General features: G+C 47.7%; 5 protein-coding genes across 5 annotated transcripts; all 5 read right to left on the bottom strand.

Annotated features, from left to right (window-relative positions):
• Positions 1–56: 56 nt before the first annotated feature.
• N7471_004562 (uncharacterized protein) lies at positions 57–360 on the bottom strand (the record flags this gene model as incomplete). Its single annotated transcript, XM_057277281.1, has 2 exons — positions 57–270; positions 332–360. The coding sequence occupies 2 exons, from the start codon at positions 358–360 to the stop codon at positions 57–59; spliced, it is 243 nt and encodes an 80-aa protein (XP_057136891.1).
• Positions 361–3,361: 3,001 nt separating this feature from the next.
• Positions 3,362–3,683, bottom strand: N7471_004561 (uncharacterized protein; the record flags this gene model as incomplete). The annotated part of the gene is made up of 2 exons (XM_057277280.1): positions 3,362–3,527; positions 3,562–3,683. 2 exons carry the CDS (start codon positions 3,681–3,683, stop codon positions 3,362–3,364), a joined length of 288 nt encoding a protein of 95 aa, XP_057136890.1.
• Positions 3,684–3,692: 9 nt separating this feature from the next.
• On the bottom strand, positions 3,693–5,226 carry N7471_004560 (uncharacterized protein; the record flags this gene model as incomplete). The annotated part of the gene is given in 5 exon segments (XM_057277279.1): positions 3,693–4,388; positions 4,485–4,590; positions 4,602–4,771; positions 4,797–5,027; positions 5,044–5,226. The coding sequence occupies 5 exon segments, from the start codon at positions 5,224–5,226 to the stop codon at positions 3,693–3,695; spliced, it is 1,386 nt and encodes a 461-aa protein (XP_057136889.1).
• Positions 5,227–5,713: 487 nt separating this feature from the next.
• N7471_004559 (transient receptor potential ion channel family protein) lies at positions 5,714–7,781 on the bottom strand (the record flags this gene model as incomplete). The annotated part of the gene is made up of 2 exons (XM_057277278.1): positions 5,714–7,329; positions 7,409–7,781. The coding sequence occupies 2 exons, from the start codon at positions 7,779–7,781 to the stop codon at positions 5,714–5,716; spliced, it is 1,989 nt and encodes a 662-aa protein (XP_057136888.1).
• Positions 7,782–9,987: 2,206 nt separating this feature from the next.
• N7471_004558 (sugar porter family MFS transporter) lies at positions 9,988–11,794 on the bottom strand (the record flags this gene model as incomplete). Its single annotated transcript, XM_057277277.1, has 4 exons — positions 9,988–10,347; positions 10,403–10,708; positions 10,775–11,179; positions 11,258–11,794. The coding sequence occupies 4 exons, from the start codon at positions 11,792–11,794 to the stop codon at positions 9,988–9,990; spliced, it is 1,608 nt and encodes a 535-aa protein (XP_057136887.1).
• Positions 11,795–12,536: the final 742 nt, after the last annotated feature.

Here is a 12,536-nt window from a genome sequence, read left to right as displayed (position 1 = left end):
TATACATAGAAGTTTGTGTTGGATTATTCATTTTTTTATTCAATTGCTTTGATTTCCTAGCTTCCAGTCTTCAGGATCTCCTCCATGGCATTGAGTTGACTTGATAGTCCCGTGAGGTGTGCCGATCTCTCTGGCATCCGCGCACCGGCAAAGTAAGGGCCCTCGGAGGCTGGTGCTCGTGCAAATCGGTCCACACTGCTGCGGCTGCTTCCCGGCACTTGGCTGACGTTGCCTTGGCTAACGGCGTTGGTACTGGTGCCGTTGGCAACACTGCGGGAAAAACTGGTTAGTTGGTTGATAAAAGGATGCATCTGAATATAGTTACACTCACGCTGTGGTTCTTGGCTCTGGAATAGACATGGTGAGTGTTGCAGGTTGTTGGTGATAGATGTGAGGTTCTCAAAGGCGGTTCAGAGGAATCGAAGAGTCAAGTCACCGGGAGGAGGCTCAGTAAAAAGAAGGAAGGTTGGGATAGTGTGGTGTTCAAGAACGAGGTATGCGCTTGGCTTTGATCGGTATGTTTAGAAATGAGCCGTGTAGACGATGGATTGCTGAGTTCTGAGTTGATGATGGCAGGATACAACTGAGCGGGAGCTCCTATATATACACTGCAGGTCTGACGCTATGCATAAGGACGGCATGCCAGGCCGAACACGCGAGCTTGAGCTTCGCATCATAGCCCACATGGACAGTACAAGTTAAACGAAGGAGGAAACGAGGAAAAGATCTTCATCGACTGCATGAACTCCACCTGCCATGGGCCTGTGATGGCATCTCGACCCTTGAGCTCAACGTTCGCCAAGGCTGAGTCCGCATGAACCATGCCAGTTATGGAATTAGTTTAGCGGGCAAGTCCGAGGGTCCATAGCAAAAAGCACATACCCGTTCGGCCCATCTATGCAAAACAAGCGACAAGCCCGTTGTTATTGGCTGACATGCAGGTGACCGGGGCCAGGAGGCAGGTACCAGCCGCATAATGATGCGTGGACTAAGACCCGCTTTTAGGATCATCCTGAGCGTAAATGAGCGTAAATACAACATTCTTCTTCAGCACATGGCCAACCACATGTTTCAGGTCTAGGAATATCCAGACTCGACATATGTGCCGTGGAATGAAGCGAGGGGGCGGAGTAAACATCAATTCGAGTTTCTGCAAACGGATATTCAACAGAGCTATCAAACAAGGGACAAGATCACGATCTCCATTTGAAAAGAGACAGACGTCATTTTTCAAGAGTCTAGAACTCGATGAAACAAACAAATCCCGAGCCATCCTTGGCGGCAAAAGCGCTTCGCAATGCCGGCATCCTCGCGTGGGATGACTACGACGCAAACCTCCAGGGTGAAACAATGTCGGGGGCTAACGTGGTCGATCACATGGTCATGTCTAGACCCAGGGGCTCAGCTCTAACTGGTCAAAAAGAGAAAATAAAATAAAACAAGGCTCACGATACTGCATTCCCCGGCCCACGCGCGTCTGCTGCATGTTTCCTTCATTTCCCTTTCTTGACACCAACCCTGCAGATCTCTCAACGGCAAGTCGGAATTAGGGCACGCCACGCTCGGCGCAAGATATTTGATAGTACTAGCAGGTCCATACCAGTCATGCGTTGCCAGCCTTGAGCCCTAAGGGTATTTTGCATCGCCATGGTTATAAATACAGGAATGCTTAGATACTGCATAGAAAACCGAAGTATCTCCGAAATGCAAGTGGCTTATTTTCGGAAACTTGAAATTGGAGCGTGTTTAAGAAAGGCGGGGCACATGGATTGCCTTGTTATAGCCAATTATGACGAGTCCAAAGACTGGGACATCTCAGGAAGGTAAGCATCAGTAATAGCATTTAGCCTTTGAGTGCCACTAAGACCAAGGTCCGTTCGCCGATCAAAGGACTCAATCCTCAAAGCCGTTTGTTTACGAGATAGGGCAACGAGCTTGGGCATCTGGCTAAAGGCTACCGAGTGTGCTGACGCTGATCCCCCTATATTATAACGAAGCATCCTCGGAAATAACGGATTTCCGCTATACTTTGCGGACCGAGGGTAGAGGACCGTACCGCGTACATTAACTATGCAGATATATTCGCATTATTGGCTTTTTCAAATCTTGGCTAAGCCCAAGCCACAATCGCCATATGGAAACCAGTGTTTCAGGATAATAAGGTTGCTTTTCCCACGCGTGTCCGAATTTGCTCATTCCCGTAAGAAATGTTAGGTCCCCTGTTAGGATATGCAAGGCACGTCTGGCCGGAATCCCAGCAACCTTATCTCTCCATACGCTACTGCGTCGATCACTTGGCTTACTAAGACCGAACCCCCTAAAGCCGATCATTCGTCTCAGGTGAGCTGACCCGGTGGTACAAATTGCGATGGCGTTTTGTTCGTGATATTCTCTCGACCCCACAGCGATCTCAGCCCTGGAGAACTTGAGGTCGAGAACTCCCTTTTTTTAGACTGAAACTTAGCCCCTGAAGCTTACAGAAACTCAATGGGACTCTTCTACTCTCCTTGATTTTACCTATCATAAAAAGAAAAGCAAAACTTGTCCAAAAACGGATCATCCAAGGGGGAAATCGACAAGAACGTTGACAGAAGAGGAAGGGATCGTCCACACAGCTTCCTCTTTGGGATATTTGACGCATTTTGCCAATCACCACAGGACCCTCAGTCTGAAACGCAAGTCAATAGTTCAGCTTCATCCACAGTGGGTTCCGGTATAGATGCCGAAAGTGTAGCTGCCTTGTTACCATCGCAACCCGTTCCTAACATAGCTATGCTACGAGGTCGAAATAGCGAGTTGAGTCTGAAGCAGCTGACTGATATTGGACAAGTAGCGTTTTCCCACGCGTGTGAACATGGCCAATGCAGACGGCTTATTTTATCCAACGGTTGTGCCTTTGCCGGTAAGCTACCTTATCAAACTACAGACCCCGGTCACACCCCCTCGAGTTGGCTGCAATTAAGGGACCTATCTCGGAATCGGACTGGTACTCGCAAAATCCGTCTTGGTCTAGCTGACGTGTCTATTCTAGGCTTTAGAATGACATCGTCGAGGTGTTTATAAACGAGGATCGTAATATGCTCAGCCTAGGCTAACACGCATGCTTTTCGATACTAGGCTCGCAAGTTGGTAGCATGAATCAAGGGATGACGGCACAGCCACATCCCTGGGGCCCCCTTGAACTCATTATGCGAATCCTAGAACCATGAAAATGATTCTGATAGCAATTCTTTTCTTTGCTTCTATTTTAGAAGCTAGGGTAAAAAAGAGATCAAGGTGACAATCCAATCCTTACATTGCTCAACCTGACAACATCCATGGATGTGTCACCACAACACATCTTGAACATATGCCATGGGAATCAAATGTGGGGAATCGATGATAACCAATTCACGGTGATATAAGAAGCAGCAGGCAATGCCCGGAGGGATATAAACATCAGAATGACACTTCCCCAGCGTGCAGTTGCATAACAGCAAAACCACACCAAATTGAAAAGAAGGTCAGATGCCTTTGACCAGCTAGCACTTGAGACACTCTTCTCCTTGTCATCTAATATACGTCGGAGGCAATGGAATGACCAAAGTTATTTCAAGCACAGAGGCCAGGCTATGAAGAGTGCAAATAGCGAGAACACTCGCTATACTATTTGCTCCTCCTGTGTTGGGAACGTGGAGCTCCATCTACGTGTTTCAATTATCAGCTTTATCCAGTATTGAGAAGAATGTGAAAGGATATAATAGTACGTACGCAGCAACATATATTCCGCAAAAGACCACCCCACCAAACATGTAGAAATGAGCGATTTTGGTCCATTCCATGATCGTCAGTCTTTCGTCGTCTTCTACCGAATTCCTCAGCTTTTGTGGCTTCGATGCTGGCTCGGTTTTCTGATGGGTTTCCACGTCTCGGTGGTCATTTCTGCTGGCTTCAGAGGACCTCATCAATGGTTCTTTTCCTTGGCAAGTTTCCGTTGCGATCAATCTTCCGTCAACTTCTGGTCCATTTCTCTGCTGTGGGGACCCTGGTACTGCTGGGACACCATGGGGAATTTCCTCATCCTGATAGTCACCATTGAGGATCACTGGCTCTGATTCTGGCCCATCGCAAAGTTCTTTGTCTTTATGGCTACCATTGTTGGTATGAGATGCTTTTTCAGTCTCCCGGGGACTTTCCTCGTCTTTGTGGCCTCCATTGCTGGCATCAGAGGGCTTGGCTGATGCATTTCGGATTCTCATTTCCAACTTATTTTTGAACTCTTCCCAGTTTCTATTCCATGGCCAAGGTGCGCAAATAATTGATAACACAATAAGTTGGAAATGGAAACATGCTGCAATGATATGCCATACCGGAGAGCCAATGTCTCTAGCGATAACATCCGAGTGGACCTAGTTCCCAACTTCTTCGTCTAGGATATCTCTGACTTAAGGCGGTATACTCTCGGAATCGCAATCGTATAACAGATAAATTGTGATTGGTGTTACCATATCTTTCGATTTATTCCACCAAATTAGATACGTAGCGGCGGCACAAGAGATATAAACCACTATAGCAATCTCGAAAGCCGTAATTGGCAAGTTGTACGCTCTTCTAGTAATAACGTTGCAAGTCGCCCAGAAGGCTTGGAGCAGAGTAAAACCTTGGGCAAGGAGTCAGCTTTGGCGCGGTCTTGGATGTCTCTAGTCCTCAAGTGAGATGGCTTGATAACGCGTGTTTTAATCAGGTCCACAACATTACCACAGTGTACTAGATATGTCCAATCATCCTTAGTCTACACCAAAGAACACCGTTCATACCAAGGCAAAACCGATACTGTTCCTGCGGCGGTCAAATTCTTCTGTCTTTAGTGGTTTCGGAACCTCCGAGAAGTCTAGATCACTTCGTTTCCTATTCACTATACGGAAAGCAGCAGTACAGCGTGCCACTGCAGATCTTGCCTGCCATAGTTCTTCGGCCGCAGTTCCAGCCATGAACTCCGGAGCAAGAACCGTGCCTACCCACGCGGCTGCCTTGCCACCAAAGATACACTGCCTGTGTCTCAACGCGGGTTGGGACAGAACTGTGCAGGGCTGTCCATGTGCAAGCAAGGATTGTTGAAACACAAGTCCAGAAAATGTCCCAACTTGAGCGTGTGTTGTCATCCAACCGCCAGCCTTCCAGGGCCGTTGAATTGGACTGGGCGAGTGGTTGGTTGACAAAGCCAAGCAATAATAGAAGCGCAAACATGCGGTGTGCCTAAATTTCGCGATGAAAGATGCAGAAAGACGATTTAAGGGAATACGAGGAAACAGAAAGGGGTTTAGCTCGGCAATTCAGCCGCATGAAGTGGATAGTAAAGAGGCGCGATCTTTTCTTCCGTTAGTCCACCCGTGGATGGGTCTGCATATTTACTAGGTAATCATCTGAGTAGCTCTACTCCTGACCTAACTCCCATGTCTTCCCAATATAGTGGCGGTAACATCAGAGAATGAAAGACATAAGTAGTAAGGGGTGCTCATAGTCAATGTAAAACAACTACAGTAAGGAACTTTTGGAAACATATAGTATCTGGCTCGAGGCCTAAACGTCAAATTTTTGAATATGTACAATAGCCACCCGAAGCGCCGACGCACCGAATGCAGTAGTTAAAGAAATCTCGCTTCAAAACATTTGAAAATGGGAGCGCGAAAGAAAAAAAGAAAAGAGAGAGAAATTGACTCTTAAATCCTCACGATTATCGTCGAGTGTGGTCATAGCTGGTGGGGAAGAGTGGCAGCGAAGGGTCCACAACATCATTATATGGTCTTCTGGCTGCCATTGACACATCTTCGTCGCTGGGCGGAGCAGTGACCACGCGCGCGGGGTGGGGGTGGCCTTCTGTATCCTCCTCGCCTCTTGCGATCTTCTCGAGGGACGACAACTCGGTCGTTGTTCCGGTACGAGACCAGCGGAAAGAGTCACGGTCGTCGCCAAGAGGTTTGTATTTGGTGTCGGGCTTCTTGAGGAAAATGGCGTAAACCATACCAACCAAAAGGTAGATCAGGAGCACAAGTGTGAATAGTGCATTCAGGATGAAGAAGATTACTCCCAGGATGCCAGTCATGAGTTCAGGTTGGTCGAAAACATCGGAGAAGACAAGCAGGAAGATCGTATTGAGGGAATTAAGCACCGTCATCGTGATTGCAGCGACATTTGCCCCTTTGCTCATGAACGGCTTGATGATGGCGGTTGCAAGCATCATGGAAAGTTCCAAAATAAGAAGAACGATCGACTGTGCAACCGGTGAAGGCTGAGCGAAGGCAATAACCATTCCTTTAACAATGGTGTAGACCAGAGTTGGGACAAGGAAGTAGTAGACCGGAGCGCGGTAGTAGATATACAGGAATCCCCACTGGTTCAGAGTGGCAGGGTCGGAATAGAGTGTGTACGCAGGTGTGTTGTGCAGCTGTTTCGATCGCATCGCGCGTTGGAACACCTTGAATGCAGCAAAAGCTAAGAGGGCGGTCGTCACCAGCCACATGGTGATGGCCAGTACAATTTCGGCGGCTGAGTCCCGATGAGTCAATTCCCAGAGACACAGTATACACATCTGTGGGTATCCGATGCACGCCAGTCGGAAGAAGGTACTGCGGAGAATGGTTTTCCAATCTGCGGTGACACTGATGGCGCGATCCAATTTTGGAAGCAATGTCTGTTTCTTGGCTAGAACAGCTCGGACCAGCAAGACCAGACCTACACAAGCGACGATGAGTGCGGTGACGAAGTAAAAGAATAGATATCCGGTCATAAAGATGTTGGTCAGTTCGATGGAATCACGAATTCCGACCCGTTCAATGCCGCGAAGAAGAATTTGACTTCCTTTCTCTGCGGCTCTGCGTTGGATCACAGAGGAACGCTTCTGCAGGACAACAGATACAGAACTGGACGATGTCATCACGTTCGAGGGTGTACCCCCAGTGGCGCGTTGAAACCAGGTTGCAATTGTCTGCAGAGAATCTGACCGCACAATTCCCAAGCTCCATTGCATGTTCTGAGTCCATGATTGCACAAAGGGTGGCAGTTTCGCTGAACTCATCCCAGCCATTGCTTGTGTTTGGATGAATCCGAGGAAAGCAAGCGATCGGAAAGCAAGATGGGTTGCCGTGTTCGAATGGCCGAGAAGTGATATGACCGTGGAGGTGATGAGACCAAGACCGGTTATGATGGCGAGTGTCCACGACACACCAGGCTGGTAGACTGATTTTCCATTGCGAACACGGGTCTCCAAGCAAGTGATCTGTTTACCTCCATTTTTGTATTTGAGCCTGAGCCGAATCACTGCATCGATGTCGGGGACGCTGTAGGCGATCGCTATGACGTAACCGTTAGTAAGCCACATTTCCGGGGTTCTCGGATCGAAGCCCTGAAAGGAAAGGAAGTGTGAACGAACAGGGTATTTGCGAGAGGACGCTGTCGCCCAATGTTTGGGTGATTGTGGGAACTTGCAGTTCGATGGCTTTCATAGGACAAAATACCGCCAAATCAAGACTGCACGGATCGAACGACTTGGTGAACGCTTTGTATCCGTACACCAAGAGGTCCACGTCAATAAGAACATCTCCGGCCACTTCCGAATAGCCATCAAAGATAATGCTGATGGACTTGTTGGCTGGTGTGAATACCGCATTGAAGTTATTCACGGTCACTTCGGTACTGTCGGAACATTGTGTCAGCCCGGTGGCTTGGATAAGATTTTCTGCTTGTACAAGCTGAAGACTCTGGAGGAGCATGAAAGCTCCGAAAAGGGAGCCATTCAGTTGCATGGCGACAAAACGAGTGAGTGTCAAAAGAGAAGATGGGAGTTTCTTTTTCTTTTCCTCGATTTTCCTGATATCATTCAACTCCACAGTACGACGTAAGCGCTTGGTGGAGCCAAGAGATCGTCCAGGGTCGCGCAGTGAAACAGCACTCTCAGGCAACCGTCATTCACAAATCAGCGGAGTGGACTCGGTTTATTATCTGTAGTTATGATGTACCCCGTACATTGGAGTCGTGATCAACAATGGTGTTCCCCTATTACCTTGGTTATCCCAGCCTCTTGCCCCTCTACACTGCCCCAGCCTCCAAGAGAGTCTGGACGATCATGTCAATTCCTTGTGAAAATCTCTATTTCGGCTTATTCGCGCAGTTTTCCAGGCACACGGCCCGGGAATCAGCCAATGCAGCATAAAAAACTCTAGGCCGCCACCGGTCAGCACGAGGCCCAAGCCAGTTCCGCAAACAGCCATCTTCCGAACTCCCGAGGTCAACATCTCCTGAACTCCTACCTTAGGTAGTAGCAGTTGACACATTCCAAGGAAACACTTGGCTTTGAGTTTATACAATATAGCGTTCGTCTGCTCTTTCCGCGAGCTTCCAGATTATCAGGAGATCATTCCCATTTTAGGAATCAACAAAGGATCTGATTCCCTTCCTAAATTTAGAATGGGTCAGCGATTGCGTTTTGAGACCACTCATGTCTCTCATTGGGCAATGTAAAAACTGGTGTCAATGTCTAACCAATAGAAATGATCTCACATCTGTAACTTAATCAAGTTCACTGCACCCGTTGGGGAGATTTATGATCTAGAGCTACCCCGTCCATCATTTTAGCAAGGTTATGGAGTCGACAAGACCACACTACGATTTTGTGAAAATCGATCCAGTATTTCTTTTTATACATATATTTGAGGCCCCGGATTCCAATCAACTTGGGTTTTTCCCACACATCGCTAAAATCAAAATATTTCAGCTATGCGATGCGGGGAAAGGAGAATCAAGCTTGAATCTATTCGCTTGACCGGTTGACAATCCCTGCGATTCCTTGCGTCTACAATAATATATGCAAAACCTGGTTTTGTGCTACGTACAACTTGGTGAAGACGGTTCATTTAAAAATTACACTACAACAAATCGCCATACCTCCAATTTAACTTTTTTTTGTCATTAGCGACAGCTTTCCGAGGTCAAATATGCACTGGAAAGGATTGAGAACCACGAAATTCCATTGTGCCCGACATATCTCAATTCGTCTTCAATAACATGTACTGCTGATCTATACCCTGCAGGGCCATCTCGTGGCATGACGTAGCCATCAACCCTAACACAGGAATCAAGAACGGACGGCAGCAATCGTAATGTTCATCGGCAAAGGATCAGCAAAGGGACGATCCGAGGAGCCATTTACGCCAGGTGATATCATATGTAAATGGGGGTACGAATAGATTTTACTTTGTTGCCCAACAATATGCATGCTATCTATCCATCAGACCCGTCATCGACCAAGCGAACCAGGAATCGCCAATCCACAAAATCATTATACATGCTGCCATAGCAATGGGTGTGTCCTATGTCTATCATAAATTCTTTCACACCCTTTCTCCGCCTACTCGTCAAACCAAGACTCCACCCGAATGTTGTTTATTCCTACGCGGGCATGTAGTGATATGGGTGTGGTCGCAACCAGAGCGCCTTGGTCTATCGCTACTGGCAAGACGGTGCAGGAGTTCGCTTGTTGATTCGTGTTAGGTTATACCATATGCGCGTGGGAATAGTCACAAAGTCGTTCTTCAAGAAACCAAGGGGCAGGGCCAGGTGATGCAGAACGCCCAATGTCCCCAGTTTGCTGCGCTTCACCGGTAATTGTTTCAAGTTCTTTTCTTCTAAAGATGATGTTTATGTATTAATAGAGAACTTGCATGGTAATATCCGGACTTTGGAGCTATTTAAAAAAATGGAAGAAAAACAAGGGGGGCCGGGAAGGGGGGGGGGGGTCTGTTACTGGCCTGAGCTCCCAAAAACGTGCGAATAACTTAAAAATTTACACAACGCGAACTACCTACCTAGGTAGGTATATACTCAAAACTGGGTCAGCACACTGTATGTTTTTGTGCAATTGAAAAATAAGTCCATGAAAATGTACACCAATCTTTACAGCATCTATATATATCCATTGTATAACCGTATCGCTCATTTTTCTCTCTCTTCATCTTAAGGCGCAGGAGCAATTGAACCAGTGTTCTCTTCATGGTACGAAGCCTCCTTAACCTCATAGCGGAACTGCTCCTCCTCTTCCGCGAGGGCAGTCTTGAGCATCTTGTTTGCTCTCCAGACGGGCTTGCAATCAAACAGGCGGTCGACCTTTTCAAGAGGGATACCGCTGGTCTCAGGGATGAGGAAAAAGGCGAAGAAGAATGCCAAGAACGACAGTGCAGCGAAGAAGAAGTACACGCCGTAGTGCATCTTCTCGAACATTTGTTCGGTGAAGCGAGAGATGAGGAAGTTAAAGAGCCAGTTGCTCGCGGTCGTGGCGGCCTGAGCCAGGGAACGGAAATTGGGATCGAAGAATTCCTAATAACTTGTTAGGAAAAGGTTTAATTGAGGATGATAATAAGCAATGACTTACGGAATTAATAACCCAAGGGGTACCATTCCAGGTAGGAGTGTAGACTGCAGTCCATAGGTAGAAGAAGAATATGGCCGCAATGCCTCCGCCGTTCAGAGACGTGCTGGGGTTATCTTCGGGCTTGACAACACAGATGTAGGCACCGATGATCCACATACAGATCGATCCAGTCACGGCACCAACAAGGAGCAGATTGCGCCTTCCGAATTGATCGACCAGGAACAAGAGCCACACAAAGGTCATAACGGCCTTAATAACACCGAAGATACCGGTCATCAAGTTAACGGTGTTGGAGTCGACACCAATCTAAGGAACGTAAGTTAGCACAATTAATTGATCATTGGAAATGCATCAGATGAAGCGCAATCATACCGATTTGAAAATGGTAGGCGAGTAATAGTTGATGGCATTGATACCGGAGCCGTTTTGCCAGAAGAAGAGCATGCAGCCCAGCATCAGACGGTACATGACGCTCTTGTTAGTGGCGAGAGCCTGGAAGGGCTTCCAGAAGCCAATACCGATAGAACTCTTCTGATGCTCAAGGGCCTGGTCGATCGCAGCCACCTCTTCGGTGATATACATGTCGTCGGCCTCCAATTGGCGGATCCAGCAAAGATTCTCCATCGCTTCGCGGCGACGGTCCTTGAGGAACAGCCAACGAGGGGATTCTTTGATCCACAAGGCGCCTATGAAAAGTAGACCAGACGGGACGAGCTGGATAGCGAAGGGGATGATCCATTGCTCGTGCTCTTGAGGCATGTGCTGCTCAACACCATACTACCATAACTAGGTTAGCTTTGAATGCAACGATGGCACGGGAGGAAACAAAGACTGGCGAAAAGCAGGGAGACTCACATTAATCCAAAAACCCAACATTCCGCCTATCTGCCAACCAAGCTCATACAGACCGACGAGCCGTCCTCGGATGGCAGGTGGCGCTAGTTCGGAAAGATATATGGGAATGATATTCGAGGCTATGCCGGTACCCAAACCGGACAACACACGACCAGCGTAGAGAATACCCAGCCCTCGGGCACTGTTGGCACCGAGTTGTAGTCCAGATCCGAGAAAAAATACGGTGGCAGCAACAGCCAAACTCCATTTGCGGCCGATGAAGTGACCGAGGGCGTATGTTCCCAGGGCGCCGAAAAAGGCACCAGCAATGAAAAGAGAGACGATATTCTCGCTAATTAGAGATCGTTGTGTGGAAGACATCTCGTCGAGGCCGAATTCCTTCATGAAGGAGGTGAGTGTGATAGTTGTACCGATGAAAGCACTAGTATAACCGATCATATTGGAACCACATGATGCAATGCCGGCGAGTGCATATACACGCCAGTTGTAAACGGACTTGGGCGTTGGCCGATCCTCCGCAAGTGTGAGAATGCCCATGGCTGAAGATGTGACAGTTCAAGCTGTGTGAGGTAGAATTGAAGGCCAGGGCGAGAAGACCAAAAAAATTTGCTCGAAAGCAGATGGAGAAAAGAGAGAGTCAAGGGGTGCTAGAACGGGGCCCTAAGTAATACCCGCTATCCTAATGGACTGTGGGTGTGGAAATTCCCCAACTAAGCTCCCCACAACACACGTCGCCTAAAACCCCATAGACTGGGGCAACATAATATGGGGTTCAAACGTGAGGCTACCATACGGCGATGATTACAGATGCATGAAGATGTCCACCCGTGGACGAGTGGGAACATTGGCCGGGGTAACGTTTTCCCCGGAGCAAACATTCAGCCGGCAAATAAGCTTTATATAGTTTCTAACGTATATCAAACTGGATGAGATCACCGGGAATTCTTGTTTCCTTCTATTCAAGAGTGTTTTCTTGGGTACAATAAATGGTAGACACCTTTGTGACATGTACTGTTGCTTCTGCACCGGAGACGAGTTTTACGGGTTTAGCCGTTCGAGCATGTATATTATTGTATTGGGGCACCGGTGAGGCCCATCGCCCCTAGTGATTGATTTTCTCTCTAGTTTGGGCGGAACAATAGTGCAAACTGAAGCAGTGTGGAGAGACTGGCACAGCAAAGTCCCGCTTGTTAAGTGAATACCCTGGATTTCTTTTCCCCAATTGTTCTAGGAGCATGCAAAAATATTCATTTGCCTATAGGGGAGAACCCTTAACCAC

This window comes from Penicillium samsonianum (genome assembly GCF_028829775.1).
Source record: "Penicillium samsonianum strain IBT 33392 chromosome Unknown utg000003l_segment0_segment0, whole genome shotgun sequence".
Taxonomy (NCBI): Eukaryota; Fungi; Ascomycota; class Eurotiomycetes; order Eurotiales; family Aspergillaceae; genus Penicillium; species Penicillium samsonianum.
This window is presented reverse-complemented; position numbering and strand designations above follow the sequence as displayed.